Consider the following 16,285-nt stretch of genomic DNA (forward strand, 5'->3'; position numbering starts at 1 on the left):
AAAGGAGTCACTGCCTATATAGGGTACCACCCAGGACCTCCTCTGTAGGCTGAATCCAGCACTTCTTCCCCAAGAGCCTCAAACCACCATGCTCACCTTACTGCCAAGGGCTTTTCTTAAGAAAGCCCAGCCAAGCAGAAGCGAGCTCAGCCTGACAGAGGCAAGGGGGTGGGGGGTGGGGGTTAGTGGAAAGAATGTGGCCTCTGGCATCAGATAAACCTGAGTTGAAATCTTGGCTTTAGAAATTACTTTGTGACCTTGAGCAACTCACCAAACTTCTCCGGATGTCAGTGTCCTACAGCTGAGGGCCGTTGTGAGAAGTAAATGAAATGCCTACGTAGAAATGTGAATTATATACTCTAAAGTGCTCTTGAAGGTTAGTTGTAATTTTTGTTCTATGGGGCTCAGTTCCTCTGCCCAGACTGTGCCTAAGCAGCAACTCGGAGAAGCGGGCTTTAGAAATGCTAATGCCCTGTGTGAGTGACAGGCCTCAGACAATGGAGGAGGGTTCAGTGAATGAGGCAGCCAGGCCTGGGAGCAGCTCCCCACGTGGGAGCCGAATGGCTACTGGTGCGGCAGGAGGGGAGGGGGGGAGCCTTTCCCAGCAGAGGGGAGACTCCGCTAATTGGAAGGGGCTGGAGCTGCAGGAGCAGGAAGAGGGAAGGGATTACCTGTGGTCCCTGCTGCAGGGGGTGGGGCTCCCAGGAGGAGACCTGCCAGGAGTGGGGATGGGGCACTAAGGGAGCCTTGGGCCTGGTGCCAGAGGTCGCAGGCCAACTGAGCTGGACACTCAGAGATAGAGGGTGAGGGAGTTGGGAAAAAAGGCCCTGGGCCTGGGCTGGCTGGGGGTGGGGATAGAGCAGGGTGTTTTGGGTTGGGCAACTCTAGGTAGGGAAGATGTGATAACTAGTTGCTAAACCTAGCTGGAATCCTAACCTTCTTGGGTTGACCTGGCAATCAGGCTCCTAGGTGAGTGTGTGTGTGTGTGTGTGTGTGTGTGTGTGTGTGTGTGATGGGCTGGCTGAGGGGAGGCAGGAGCTGGGTCCTTAACCTTCTCCTTATCCCCCTCCTCCTCCCCTCCATCTCTTCCCCCTCTTCTTCTCCCCTCAGCCTTCTCCCTTTGCCATCCCCTCCCCCTGCCCCATGAAGGCTGTTTTTGTTCCTCCTCCTGGCCTAGCCCCCGAGGTGTGCAAACAGGAAGGACCTCTCCCCGAGCAGTGAGTAAGGAGGGAAAAATGAGGTGTTGAAAAGATGACAAGTCGCCCTGTCAGAGCTCACCTTGGCAGGGAGCAGGCGGCAGGGGCCGGCGGGTGGTGGGAGGGGGTCTACCCTGGAAGTCAGCCTACATGTGCCCAGAGCCAGGCAAGCTGATCCTCAACAAGCAGGCACTGTGTGTGCGTTTGTTTGGTTTAGAAAAGTCCCCCCCCCCCAAAAAAAAAATTCCCACCATCAAAGATCCCTTCCTTTCCTTCCCAGTAGGAAGAGTAAAGGCCGCTGGGCCAGTGGTTTAGAGTATGATTGAAGGGGGCGGGTCATTAGGAGGGAGCTGGGCAGGAGGCCCAAATCCCTTTTCTAAGCTCCAACCCCTGTGCCCTACAACCTCCTGGACATCTCCTTCATGTCTTAAAAGCACCTCAAACTCAATATCCTAAACGGAATTCATCAATGCCTGTCTCCTACCCCTGAATTCTGACCCTCCTATAGGGTCCCTATCTCAGTAAATGACCTCATCATCCAGTCACCCAAAAGCCCAAATCTTGGGAATCATCCAAGACTTCCTCATATCCCCAATTGGATCAGTCTCTAATCTGGTCAGTTCTTTTATCTCTCCAGTCTATCTTTTTTCTCCCGCCCCATGGCTGACACCCTATTTTAGTTTCATGCATTCACTCATTTAACAATTATATATTAAGCACCTACCATGTGCCAGGCACTGTGCTAGCCATTGAGCTGTGAACAAATTAGATCTGGCTCATGCTCCCGAGGAGTTTTGTGTCAAATGTGGCTGGGCTCACTATAGTAGGGTGAGGCTGACTAAAACTCCAGAGCATAATGGATACAAGCAGTGTATCTGGAGCCAACCTGCCTGGGTTTGGATTCTGGTTTTACCACTTATAGCTATGTGGCCTTGGGCAAATCACTTAATCTGTCTATGTTTCAGTTTTCTTACAGGGAAAATGGGGGGGGGGGTGATTATAGCACCTACCTCATAGAGGTACTCAAAGGATTGAATATGACCAATATTTTAAAGTGCAAGCACAGAGTTCTATTAGCATCATTACTTTTATTAAGTATAGAGTGAAGCAAGGCCTGATGATAGACCGAGTTATAGGAGCCCAGAGGGAGGCCTGTCTGGGAGGCAGTGAGTTGGATCTGGCAGAAGGTGCTTGCAATGCCCCGTCAAGAAGTCAGTATGGGAAATCCAAGAGAGCCCTGATTAGCTTAAGTAGGTCATTTCCCTTTCTGAGCCTAGGTTTCTTAAGGATAGCAGTTAACAAGTATTGAGAGCTTAATAGGCATGAGCACTTTAACTGCTCCCCTCAAAGGGCGTTACAGTGGGGCCTTGACTTACGAGCTTAATTCGTTTTGAGACCGAGCTCCTTAAGGAGCTCGTTAAGGAGCTCGTTAACTCAAATTACTCTGTCAACTCAATGCAAAAAATCGGGCGGAGAGACAGCTGGTATCTCAAAACACTCGTTAGTCGGGACACTCGTAAGTCAAGGCCCCACTGTACTATTATTTAACTCCCATATTATTGGTGAGAAAATGGAGACACAGAGAGGTTAAGGCAGTTGTCCAAGGCCACAGAGCAAGTGAAATGTAGAGCTGGGGCTTGAAAGAAATACCTTTGAGACTAGTGATCAAAGCACCTTCCTATATACCTGTTGTGAAAATTGCACAATACACTTCCAGAAGTGTTTGGTAGCAGGCTGGCCCACTGCCCAGGGAGGACTGTCTCCAGGCTGTGGGCTCCAGCCCCAGGCAGAGGCCACAGAGGCTGAACCTGCAAGAGAATGCCTGGGCCCCAGGCATCTAACTGGACCTGAGCAGTGTCAGAGTCTCAGGGACAGGTCAGAACCCCAGGTCAAAAACAGGCCTTAAGGTTAAGTCTGGCTAGAGGCCCTGGGGATTCAAAACTCTGAGATTGCATGAGGTCAGAGACCATCTTGGTCATCTCTGGATTCCCCAGTGCTCCACAAAGGGAAGCAATTAATAAATATAGGAAGGAAATGTCAATTCTAGAGTGTCCCCTTCATACTGCCACTGCACTAGTCCCGCATGCAATCTTCACAGCAGTCCCACGAGGTTCACACCCCTCTGGTAATGGTGGGCCTTGCCATTTCTACCTCACCTTACAGTCCATGAACCAGCTCTACCTCTGTAGAACCCACACTAGCTCAGGATTTGGAGTCTTTCAGATCAATCAGAAAATGTGTATGTTCTAGGCTTTGGCTGACAGCCCCGGGACTGGGGCCACAGAGGCCCCCACCCCTCACTGGCCTGACCCTGGCACCCTGGGACTCCTCCTCTTAGGAACAAAGTGGCCAGCAGGAACTTCTGACCCCCACAGACCCAGCTGAGCTCCATCCAGGGCAGCCACTCTCCTAGCTGGGAGGACTCTGGCAAGCCTTGGGCTTTTCTTTTCCTAGTGCCCAGCCTGTGAGGGAGGAGTCAATGTGGCAGCCATGCCTAATCAGGCAGGGCCCCTGACACAGAAGCTCCTTCATCTAGGCCTGAGGAGGGGGTCACACTGAGGCTCAAGGAGGGGCCAGGGCAGACACAGAGCCCATCCAGCCAGGACAGCCCACATTCCTGAGTGGGCCTGGAGGGGTGGGCATGCTCCACAGGAAGCCAAACCCTTCACCAAGAGGGGCTCAGCCGCCATCTGTGCACACAGACAGCGGTGAGCAAAGAATCTCAGCCGGCAGAGTCAATTGCACAGAAAAAAATAGCAAACATTTTGCTTCCTCCTCCTCCCCCTCTTGCCACACTCCGCTTCCAAAGGCAATGTTGGACTCCCTGCTAAGTATTTTTCTCCAGATCGGGCAAGGCATCCGGAGCCTTGCTAAGTTGCTGAAGAGAGAACGATGTGTGTAGAGGGGGTCTTCTGAGCCCTGCACTCCTGCTGCTCCAGCCCAGAAAAAGAGAGCCAGGAGAAATGGGAAAAACCAACAACCACCATCCCCTGATGCTCATATAGCAGACTTTGTCCATCCATTATTTAATTTGCTCAGTCCAACCACCCATCCTATGACATAGGGGTTCTTTTGTCCCATTTTATAAATAAGCAAACTCAGGCAAAAAAGAGAGTATGTGCCTTGCTCACCACTCACAGTTAATTAACATGAAAACTGTTTCTTCTTTTTAAAAATATTTTTATTGATTTCAGAGAGGAAGGGAGAGGGAGAGAGAGATAAAAACATCAATGATGAGAATCATTGATTCATTGATCGGCTGCCTCCTGCTCGCCCCCAACTGGGGATCAAGCCCACAACCCAGGCATGTGCCCTTGAACGAATCTAACCTGGGACCCTTCAGTCCACAGGCCGACACTCTATCCACTGAGCCAAACCAGCCAGGGCAGCATGAAAACTGTTTCGATGGCAGGTCTTTCCAATAGCCCCATTGACCAGGACTGGGGTGGCTGCCAGGGCCTGCCTGGCCTCCCTCAGGAAGAGCCGGCCTTCAGAGGCTTGAGTCAGTGTTCCAGTACCAGTCCAATTTTAGTTTTACTTTTTCTCCCTGGTCACTTGCCTGTTGAAGAGAATTTGAGAAATGCCCTCCAAATGGAAAATAATTAAAATGACCTCTAATCCCCCATTGAGAGAGAAGCACTGTTAGATCACATGATGGGTGATTTCCTGATATCTCTGTTTCACACATATACAATCTGGAGGTGTCTTTCACATACCTGAGATGGTAGTGGACCCGCTCCAGGGATGGGGCCACCCTTCAGTCCTCACTCCATGTCCTCATGAGCCAGCTGGACTGTGTTTCCTCTTCTCCCTATCAGGCAAGCTTGGGTCAAAGTTTCTGGTTCCCAGGGTGTCATGCACACATGCCATATTATCATACTATTTCATACATCCACTACCCCACCTCTGTTCACTCTCTTTCTCTCTCTCTGTCTCCCCTCCACCCAAGTCTACACATGGTTTAAAAAATCAAATTAACAAAAACTCCAAAGGGACAAAGGGCATACAGTTAAAAGTGAGGCTCCTTTTCACCCCTGACCTCAGCACCTGTTTCTTGTGTATCTTTCCAGATACATTCTAGGGATAGGCAGTATTTATGCGTATGTACGTCTTGTGAATATGTGTGATAGCTGTGCCCGTTGTTCTGTGCCTCACTCGTGTAACTTCTTGGTTTCTGGATACTCTTGTACTGTAATAGCTGTGGATCTGAAGCATGCTGGCTGTGGGCTGTCTAGCAAAGCATCTGATGGCTGTGCTATCATTTATGTAAGCAGGGCCCAGTGATGAACATTGAAATGCTTTCCAGTCTCTTGCTACTACAAACAATGCAACAGCCAATATCCTTGAACAAACAACCTTGTACTTCTGCTCAGGTAGGAGAAATTTTAGTGGAATTGCTGGGTCACACAGTGTGGGGATTTTAAATGTTAACATATTTCACTAACGGGCCCTTCCAAGAAAACAATCAACACTCCCACTGACAGTGTTTCAAAAGGCCCAGCCTACCCTCCCTTTTTTACCTGGCTAATGGCTACTCATGCTTTCCAAGTGGCCTCACTCAGGATGCCTCCAGTGACCAGCCTCCCTTCCCAGCATGGCGAGCCAGGATATTTGCTCCCAGGTCACCTTGTGTTTGCCTCCATGTAGCACTGCCCACAAAAGGTTGTAGTCCTCTCTTTACAGGCCTGTTTCACACACCAGACTATGAGATCATTGAGGAAAGCACTAAGGTTTATTCATCTCTTGCTGGCCCTGTCCAACACTCCACTAGCAGATCCATAAATACAAAAGTATGGCAAAAGTGGGTTTACAATCATGAATACACGAATCAGTTTATTCTTGTATTATTCTTTATTAATTATTGCATTACAACTGTAAACCTACTTTTGCTCACCTTGTACTTGTTGAACTAGACTAGTCAGCTCAGATCCCCAGCTCTGAGTGCACAGTGGGCAGCAATGTTTGCTGAATGCAAGACTGATCTGGGCAGTGCTTTGGGTTTGGTTCCCCCGGGTCTCTGGAGATTTGTCTTCAGGCCTTTGGGGCCCTGTCTCTACGTTCTCTCAGGCTGGCTCCCAGGCCCTGCTTCAGCAGCATTCTTCTGAGTTTATAAGGAGTTACTGTCTCCTAGTCCCCAGCTCCGATAGAAGAACCCACTCCCCACCCCAGGTCCTGTGTCTGGTTTCTCCCCTTCTTCCCACCCAAAGGTCTGGTGTCTCTTGTCTGGCCACCCAGGCTGCTCTTACCTGTTCTCTCTGCATGCTGCTGGGAAGTGGCAGCCTGTGCTGCTGGTGACCAGAGCACCTGATGGAGGTCTAACTGGAGCTGGTCTGGGCTCTTCTGCTGAGAACCAGACCCCCACCTGCTCCTCACCGCTCTGGGGCTGGGAGGGTTGCTGAGAAGACACTCCTGCTGCCCTCCCCCACCAAGCACACATAATATTGCTCTCTCTTCAGAACTACCATCATCTTTCTGAACCTCCTTATCATTCACCTTCTGAGTGGCTGATGGGTGGACCAAGTGACATCACTGAGTGTGAAGAGGTCTGGGGAAATCTTATATCAATGTAAGGGGTGATGAGGCCTCACTAACATTTGACCACCCTCTTTAAGATAGTGAATTCTGGAGGGAAGAAATAGGATGGGAGGCACACAGGGGTCAGCAGAAACCTGCAGTTATGTGCCTAGCTGCAAGGTCCCATTCTGCAGAAGTGAATGTCAAGGCAGGCTAAAAGCATTGCTCCGGAGTTCCGGAACCTGACTTGCTCCATACCAGGCCTTGTCAAAGGCTGAGGCCAGGCAGCAGATGGAAAAACACCCCATCATCTCTGTGTTTGTCAGAGGTTCAATCTAGGCCAAAGAGAGGTGTGCTGAGGATGGTTGCCATATATTTCTCCATCTTCAAGATGAGCACCATCTCCTAGCCACACAGGCCCTGGGCCTGAGACCAGGCTCTGAACCACTGTGGACAAACAGAAAAGAGGACAGAGGGTGATAGGAGGAGAGGAGGAAGGGTACCAGGGCCCACAGAGGCTGGGGGTGCGAGTGGGGCTAAGGCTGGGTCCGATTAACCTGGTTGGGCCAAGTCTCCATGACTTCTCCTGGGCAATCTGAATACAACCTCTGCCCTGAACCTACCCTAGAAGAGGAACTCTTCATCCTGCTAGCAAGTGTTGCTGAACACTTGAGCCAAGCACTGGGTGCAATGACTATGGAAATGACTCAGACATAGATAGCACCTGACCTCAGGGACCACAGAGATGGGACACAGAGAGGAAAGGAGCTAGGGCTATCAGAAAATACTGTTTTCAGGAGCTTTCTTGTGAACAGGACTCTTGCAGTGGTTCTCAACCTTCCTAATGCCGCGACCCTTTAATACAGTTCCTCATGTTGTAGTGACCCCCAATTTCATTGTTACAAATTTAACATAATTAAAGCATAGTGATTAATCACAAAAATAATATGTAATTATATATGTGTTTTCCGATGGTCTTAGGCAATCCCTGTGAAAGGGTCATTCGACCTCCAAAGGGGTCGCGACCCACAGGTTGAGAACCACTGCTTTAAAGGATGGATAGAATTGACAGGACTAGAAAGAACATTTCAGGTCAGAGGTCCAGGAATAAACATAGAAGGATCTAGCTGGAACAGAGGTCTAAGAGAAGGTAGTGCCTTCGATCCAGGAAGGGTATTATGATAGTTCTGCTGCAGTTCCAACTGGGGGGACCACCTCAGGAAGCTGAGGTGCTCTCTTGTAAGATATAGTAGCTTATGCTACAAATCAGTGACCAAAATGTGAGGCTATTTATCCAACAGTCAGGAACCAAAAAGTATAGTATGGGGGGGCGGGTGGCACCTTCAATGAATCTGCCAAATAGCCTACTCTCAAAAATGACTACTTTGAAAAAAAAAGAGAGAGAACTCATGGACATGGACAACAGTGTGGTGTGGTGATTGCGAGGAGGAGGAGCATGGGGAGTGGAAGAGGGTGTAGAGGCGATAAATGGTGATGGAAAAAAATGAAGAAAGAAAAAAGAACTCTTCTTTGTGAGTTACGGCCCCCATGGCCTGCTGTTCTAGAACGATGGCTCCAGGTGCCAATAATGGGTCCACTGCGCTGTAAACAGAAATTTCCTGACCCTTGGCCATTTGGGATATCGCATATGACTAGGAAAACAGGCACAAAAGTGGCCTATGGTATTGGCAAGCACCATTTAGAGTTCTTTATTACCAACAACAGAAACCAACACTAGTTAATTTAAGCAGAACAGTTTTATTGGAAAGCTATGAGGGGGTGGGGCTTGGGAAATTTTCTGGGAGGCTGAAGAATCAGAAACTGGCAGGGACAAGGGAACTGGGCAGCCAAGGACACAGCCACATCCTGCACAGGAGCTATTGGCCACCAGCACCGTCAGCTTGGACCACACTGTAATCACCACAGCAGCCTGGGATCAAACACATAGTGTTACCTGTCTCCTCTGACTTCCTCCCTCCAGACTTAAGGTTCTAAACACTAGGGTCGGATGCTCTTAGCTGAAGTCCCAAGTCCCGGCCACTCAGGGCCTGGGGCCCAGGTCTCGTTCCTTGTTGAGAGAGCCTCATCTCCAGCAGGGCTCTCTACCTCTACAGTGATAGGTTTCTCCCATCACCAGCAAGGGGCTGCAGGCGCTGGGGTGGAGTCTCCTTCCCTGGATTGACTAATTCAGACTCAAAGGAAAATTAGGGCTCCTGTTATGCACAGGAGCAGGAAGATGACCAGGACTCCTGGGTGCCTCTAACCTACCTCCTCATATGGTGCCTGTCTGGAACAGCAAAGGTTAATATTAGGCAAACCACCACAACCCCGCCCAGCAAGGGCCTCTAAGGTCACACACAGACTGTGGAGTCTCATGACAGCTGAGGTGCTGGCAGAAGTCCAAAGGGGAACACAGAATGTCTGTGGGGGACAAAGTTATAAATACCAGCTTGACCAGGTGCAGCAAAAAAGAACTGTGGCATCTACCCATGTTTCCATACTTGCAGTGAGAGAATAATAATCTTTTCCTTTTTTTTAATTGGGAAATTTTTGATTTTACTTATTTTGTTAATATTCATTGTAATATACTGACACTGTAAAAAACAACAACAAGCAAATTAATTATTTCATGTGAAAAAAATCAAAAGCCCCCTTCCTCACACTTTTCCCCTAACCCCCTGTCCCTTCCCAGAGATACCTGCTGCCATTAGTTAGCTGCGTAGCCTCTAGACACTTCTTTGCATTTTTGTATATAGTTTGGTTTTGTAAGGTTTTATCTTACATAAAGACTGTACGTATTCTACAGTATGCATTTTTTTTTACTTAACATTATGTCTTGGAGACCTCTCCGTAACAGTACATACAGTTTTTAACTGCTACATAGTATTAATCCACACTACCCAAGTACTGACGTCAGGCTGAAGGACAGGCCCCACTTTAGATTTTGAAAGATAGCAATTCCCCAAACTGCTCTCCAAAAAGGCTGCTGTGGTCTACATTCACACCAACAGCAGGAGTGTTCCATTTCTTCTCTTGCTAGCCCAAACTAGATATTATCACAAAGAAAAAACACTGCTTTCTGATGGACACAATGTTTCATTGTTGTGTTAATTTCCATGTCACTGGTTGCTGGTGAGGTTGAACATTAACAATATCCAGGCTGCTGGAGCTGAAAACAGCTCTCAGAAACTGTTGGGAGGAACATAAATGAGTACATATTGGAAAGCAGTTTGGAAACATCTAGTTTGGATGAAGATGCTCAGACCCTAAGACCCCACAATTTTATTTCCAACCCTAAGACCCAGAAATTTCATCTCCATATACTTACCCCTAGAGAAACTCACACATGTGCACAGATATCTGTTAGTATGTTCACTGCCACAAAATACTAGGAAAAACCTACATGTCCACCAATAGGGATGGATAAATAATAAATTGTGGTAATTCAAACAAACGAATACTTAGTATACAGCAGTTAAAATGTATGAACTAGATCAATATGTATGAAAATGGCTAAATCTCAAAAACAATGTTGAGTGAAAAAATCAAGTTGTAAAATGATACGCACATTCTATCAATCATGTCCATTTAAAAACAGAAACACTCTATATTAGATATAGATATATGCAGATATACCTATACACACACACCTATACATCAATATGTACACATATGTGTATACACATATATATATTTAAAAACAGACAAGAAGTAAACACACCATTTCCTGGGTGCTCACCTCTGTGCAGGAAGATAAATATGACAGGTGAGGAACTTCACTTATACCTAAAAAATTATCTTTACTGGAAAGAGAAAACTGAAACCAACATGGCCAAATGCTAGTGCCCATTCACTGTGTAGGTGGGTGCCTATACCTTTTCCTCAGCACTTGTCTGGCATATATTTTTCTATTCCTTTTGTGTCATTGTGTTAAGGTATATAATCCACATAGAGTTTTATATTTGTTACCCATTCCCTCTGGAGTTTCTGTTTTCTGAAAGGAGATTTTAACTCCTTCACTCCTACACTCATTTTGGATTTACTCTACCATTGTTCTTTAATTTTACCATACTTTCTTGTTTCTTTCCTTCCTGACAGAGTATTCTCTATGCAGCCTTTGCCCCACAGTAGTTTGATAAACACATACTTTATTCCTTTTAGAAATAATTACCCTTAATTTTGCTGTTGTCAGAGTCAGCATTTCCAGTGAAACTAGTTTTTCTACTATTTGGAACACCAAAAACCCTATTTTGATGCAAATGCAAGGGATCCATTTAAAAAGTCACTTAGTACCATTGTTTTAGACAAAACCAAACAATTCCACTGTAGCATGTAAAACCAAAAGAACTTTAATAAGCTTTCTGGCACTGTAATTACAGGAACATTAACCCATAACATGCAACAGAAATGGGGATGCCTTTTGGACATATTTAACAGATAAACTTGATATTATAATTAACAGCAACATATCTACTGAAAAAACAAATGCAACAGATTTCAATGTTCAGGTTAGAAAATGTATGTTCTTATTGCAATCTCAAGTAGCATTTAGAAAGTTTAGTTTTCCCTTTGTCACCTCTAAAACACAGTATGGTTTTTAATGCAATTGTACACAACCGTTTCACATTGGAAATGATCACAAGAAATCAACTGATATACTAGATTAATGGACTGATTGGTTTCATTTCAATTGTTAATTCTGAGAGGAATCCTGCAGTATTGTGGGTTTCAGACGGGGAAAATAGTAGACCAAGAGGAAAGAGCCTTGGTCTTAAAGTTGGGGAGGGAACATGCAGCGGCACACAGGGCAAGTGCCGGACTTCTGAAGCCAGATGGACACGCATGGCTTGTGGAAATAGTGGTGGCATGGCAGCTCGGTTGCCACCTCCCCCTTCACATATTCACTGCAACATATGGGGCAACACATTTCTTGCCCCACTGCACTATGGTCTTCAGTGACCAGGATCTCAGGTAGACTGTCGATGCTCTCCTTGCTTGCTGGTGGATTGGCCACCTCCACGTCCACTGCAAGAGACTCCAAGTGTGCGAGGGCCGTTTCCATTGCCTGTGCCAGGCGTTCTTCAAGTGCCATGTACGTGAGGAACTGAGGATCCACGTAGGAAATGGCTTCGGCCACCCCCAACCCATCTGCAAACCCATCAAAGAGGCTCCAATCCACTTCTAGGTCTTCACTCACGCTGGAGTCATCTTCGAGGTTGTTGTTGCCATCCAGCATGAAGACCCCAGGATGCAGAAACTCCTGACCGGAATCATTATCCTCTTCACTGCTGCTCTCATTTTCATTGTATTGGAGCCAAGGAACTTCTCCTTCTTCCGGCAATGCCCGCTCCACTTCCTGAAGAGCTGGTCTTTGAACTTCTTCAAGTTCATTGCTGCCATTGCTGCCAGTGATGGCACTAGCACTGGGGCTAGCGCCGGCGTTGACAATCACTCCGGCATTCACTCTGGCTGGCTCAGGTTGGTGCTCTTCTTTCCCTGGTAGAGTCTCCCAGCTTTCGCCATTGGACGACTGGTTTTTCTCCCAATCTCCATGCTTCTGTCGCAAAGCAGCAGTCCACTCTTTGTCACTGTCAGAGTCTTCATCGCAGTATTTGTGGTAATCATCATTGAATGTCCAGAAGTCATGGTCGGCCATGGTACATCGCCGTCTTGGCACCTTTTCTGGCTTCACTTGGTCATTCCTGGCTTCCCTCTCATCCTCAAGATACTTTGGCTCAGAGTAGCCACTTGAACTCTCGCCTCTGCCTCTCCTTGCCCGGCTGCCCAAGTTGCACTCACCAGTGCTAGCAGTGTCCCTCCACCTGGAAGTACTGTGTGGCATATCTTCATCATCATCAGTATCAAAAAATATTTTTGGCTTCACGCAGTTTGGACTGGCCAGATTTCTGATTTTGGGCCTCACCACTGGTTCCTCTGCAACCTTAGGGGTGTTTTCCCCACCAGCACGAACAATCACAGGACCCCTGCTGGGACGCACAGGTACATTCTGCTCCTGTCTGTCCCTCTCCAGGCTGTCGCCTTTTGTAGCCACCTTCGTGTCAGCAGCAGAGGTCTGAGGAGCCATGCTCTTTTGCTGCAGGAACTCAGCTCTGCCAGTAGAGCGTATCACTGTAGGGGCTGGATCAAGCTCCTTTCTCACATCACTGTTAAAACTAGAGAACTGGGGGGGCACACCAACCAAAGACCTTGCCCCTTTCTCTGGGTCATACAGCTTATCACCTTTAAACTTGCCAGCTTTCCCTCTCACTGGCACTCGCTCCACAGGCCCAGCCCCCTCCTCCTCGCTATCATCTGCCCCGAAAGAGTCAATATGTCCATAAGCCATTCCTCTTCTGCTACCCAGACCCCTGTACTCTCTGGGCGGGTACCTGGAGTAGTCCTCATTATCAACAGTCAGGCTGCTTCCTGAATTCTCACTGTCATCCCAACGATGACGATTGGCGGAAAATGGTGATCGGCTCCTCTTGGTGGTTTGACTGGGGGCTGATCTGTGCATTGGGACTTCAGGTGTCGTCTTTCTCTGGCTGGAAATCCTTTCCTGTTGGCTCGTGGATGGCCTGAAACTGACATAGGCATGCATTCTTCCATACCTCCTTCCTGTATGGGACTGATACCCTCCTGCTGGCCTGGGCCACAGAGGCCTGCTAGATTCCTGACCCACTGCTCTGACTTAGGAGGATTTCCAATAAAGCTGGGGTTCAAGTGGAAAGGCTCCTGCTCCCTGTACACACTTTGGAGATGGGAAGGTCAAATCAGTTCACAATAAAGGAGCAGGGAGATTTCTTTCCACTTCAGGAGGCAGGTAACAGAAAGAATAAGGGGCCTTTAAAATTAGTTTCACTTTCTTTTAAAGCCTGGAGTAGCATTCCAGTGACTGTCAGGTGTAGACTGGAATACATTTTTAATGTTGGCAAAATTATTACAAAACTGGGTTTGTAGGAAAGTGAAATTGAGGGGAGAATCTGACAGAATATGGGGGGGTGACTGGACTCTGGGTGGGTGGGTGAAGTACTGTGGAATTGCACCAACATGGGAAGAGGAAAGACTACTGTGGGTTTTTATGGAGTATCTGCATTTTTCTGAGTCCTGCAGACATACAGGAGAATTGCGAATTGGAATAGGGTGGAAAATATAGATCACTGTGTGTGTACTGAGTGCAGACATGTCTATCAGAAGGAGAGGGACAGGTGGGAGGGGAACAGCAATCATGCAATGGAGAGATGGCTATGTTTGTAGGGGGATGGTGCAGGTGATGGTGGCACTGGGAAGAAGTGTGTCATAAAGAATTAAGACCCTTTCTGGATGTGGGTATAAAAATGACAGCTGTGGGTAGGATGGCTTCAGAGGAGAGGGGCGTGTATAAGTATGAGAGAAACAGAACGTGCATGTGTGATCCTATGTGTGAAGAGACACCTGGGTTTATGTTTCTGTAGCAGGCAAGGAAGGGTACGGTGGCACTGGACAGGTGTGTCCATGACTGTGTGTGTGTTCGTCAAAATGGAAGGCAACAGTGCACTGCAGGGACCAGAAAAAGAGGGCTGTCTGTGCACATGCGTAGTAGACAGGAGAGGGGAGCATTTGGGAGGGGTGTGTGGGGTGTATTTGTATGTAAGGGGCCTATGAAAGAGGAGCCAGCATTCTGACTATATCCTTATATATGTATGTGGCTGGTCCTGGAGGATGAGGTTGTGTGTATATGTATGTGTATCTGGGGAAAGGCACTGCAGGGTGTGACTGTATGAGCGTGTGTCCTGTGTGGGGGAAGGGCCACACAGGAACCTTGAGTCCTGGGGGGGGGGGTGGCTTCAATGGAATGTTTCTGTGTGTGCACCCATGGGCGTGCATGTGTATGTATGTACATGCTTGTGTGTGTCCTTGCACGCGAGAGACATGGGAGGGGGATGGGAGGATACCGGGAGGTAGAGGGAGAGGTAAGGGGAGGGGGAGCAGGCTGCAATGTCAAAATGAGAACCAGGAAAATATTATCGGTTCAAATGGCAAATCCAAACCAATGTGGCAGGGAAAGGGGGAAAGAACGGATGGGGGAATAGTTTTCCCCTGGGAATAATTTTTTTCTAACAAAAAAGATATTTACCTAAAAATCTTAACAATTTACATTCAGCAAACCAACTGCAAAATGGGGGCTGCAAAGGGGCCGAGAAAGGAGGAGAGGCAGGGAGAGGTGGGAGAGTGCTGGGACCACTAGTCCCCTCAGTGATTAAAGCCACTCGAGTGGGGGGCCACGCCACAGGAAAGAGGCTGAGGATGGGGTTCCCAAACAGGCCGATGGAGTACACAGGCCTCCCACTGCAGTCAGGTCCCGCGAATGCCCCACCCCTTCCCGAGGGGCGAGCCGGAAAATCTGCTTGCTAGAGCTCCTCCAAATCCTCTCTCCCGCCGGCCACTCGCCCCACCGCCCTGTCTGGATGAATGCAGGACGTCTACAGCATTTCACTCACCAGTCCGGACACCCGCGCGCCCTCGTGCTCTGGGACCTCCGATCGCCAAGACTGCCAAAGCCAAAGCCGCTGCTCGGGGTCTGGCTCCTCCTCAGCCAGATAACAGCGGGCGGGCGGCAGCGGAAGTGACGGTGGCTATAGCTGGGGCCGCCCCCGAGATGTGGCGGGGGTGGCAGCTGCTCTAGACAAATCAGGGTGGGCCCAGAAGCTTTATTTCATTTTAAATGATGAATTCGCCAAGGATACAGAAAAGGACAGTGAGAAATGTAGCCAACAGCCAGCTTTAACAAATGTTAACCATTTAGCCACATTCCCTTCTGTTCTGTTTTTTTTTTCTTTTAATAAAATGAAATCTGCAAAGTCTTTCTGATTAAGTCCAATGTGAAAGTAATTATATTAATATATATCCTGTTACATGTTATGGTTTTTACTGGAAGTATTTAAAATGTGAAACTATACTTAAGGTTGCAGTAAGTTTTGTTTTGTTTTTTTTACCTGCTTGAGGCAAATTGAACTGTTTACAGTAGAATTTGTTGTTGTTGTTGTTAATCACAAAATCAAGCTACTCTATCCAAAAGAAATGATCAATCACGAAGCACAGCACGGGTTCGCATTCTGTTAAATACACTGCAGTTTAAAAACATTACAGCCATTTATTTTGGGTTAATACAATTTGAACTCTGAACTTCTTTTTCAAAAAAATTGCACTTTACAATGTATCTCTAATATTTGCAACAATAGCAAATAGGTTCACAACAACAGTGAAGTTTTGTTCTGACTGGAAATAAAATGCATAGTAGAAGAACAAGAAATTTTAGAGGTACCAACAGAATGAAAATAAGATGTATGACTTTCAAACCATTAAAACATATGTAGAATGAAGAGAAAAACTCAGTTTAACAAAGGGCAGAAATGGGTAGAGAGTCAACAAGAATGGATGTTAAAAAAAAAAAAAAAAAGACAAAGGGCAGGAATAAGTCCAAATATATCAGTATGCATCATGGGTTTTCCTATTTAAAAAAACACACCAAAATCTCATTTTGAGCATTTCATTTTCAGAAATCTAGTTATATGTTGTTTATATGAATTTTACCT

At 47.3% G+C, this 16,285-nt stretch overlaps 1 protein-coding gene and 1 long non-coding RNA gene across 2 annotated transcripts in view; both read right to left on the bottom strand.

The window, feature by feature from the left end:
• LOC308510797 overlaps positions 1-4,996 on the bottom strand; it is a 266,084-nt gene extending 261,088 nt beyond the window's left edge. The window contains exon 1 of the long non-coding RNA XR_013995436.1: positions 4,913-4,996. This is a non-coding gene — a long non-coding RNA (uncharacterized lncRNA). The remainder of the gene's footprint in view (positions 1-4,912) is intronic.
• A 6,040-nt stretch (positions 4,997-11,036) lies between these two features.
• On the bottom strand, positions 11,037-15,275 carry PJA1 (praja ring finger ubiquitin ligase 1). Its single transcript, XM_081081846.1, has 2 exons — positions 15,191-15,275; positions 11,037-13,294 (listed from the first exon to the last, which is right to left on the bottom strand). Exon 2 carries the CDS (start codon positions 13,225-13,227, stop codon positions 11,482-11,484), a length of 1,746 nt encoding a protein of 581 aa, XP_080937972.1. The 5' UTR covers positions 13,228-13,294; positions 15,191-15,275; the 3' UTR covers positions 11,037-11,481.
• Between the last annotated feature and the right edge of the window lie 1,010 nt (positions 15,276-16,285).

This window comes from Myotis nattereri (assembly GCF_964212035.1).
Source record: "Myotis nattereri genome assembly, chromosome: X".
Taxonomy (NCBI): Eukaryota; Metazoa; Chordata; class Mammalia; order Chiroptera; family Vespertilionidae; genus Myotis; species Myotis nattereri.

Coding starts and splice junctions, on each gene's coding strand:
- PJA1 (XM_081081846.1), bottom strand. CDS start 13,227: ATGCACAGATCAGCCCCCAGTCAAACCACCAAGAGGAGCCGATCACCA.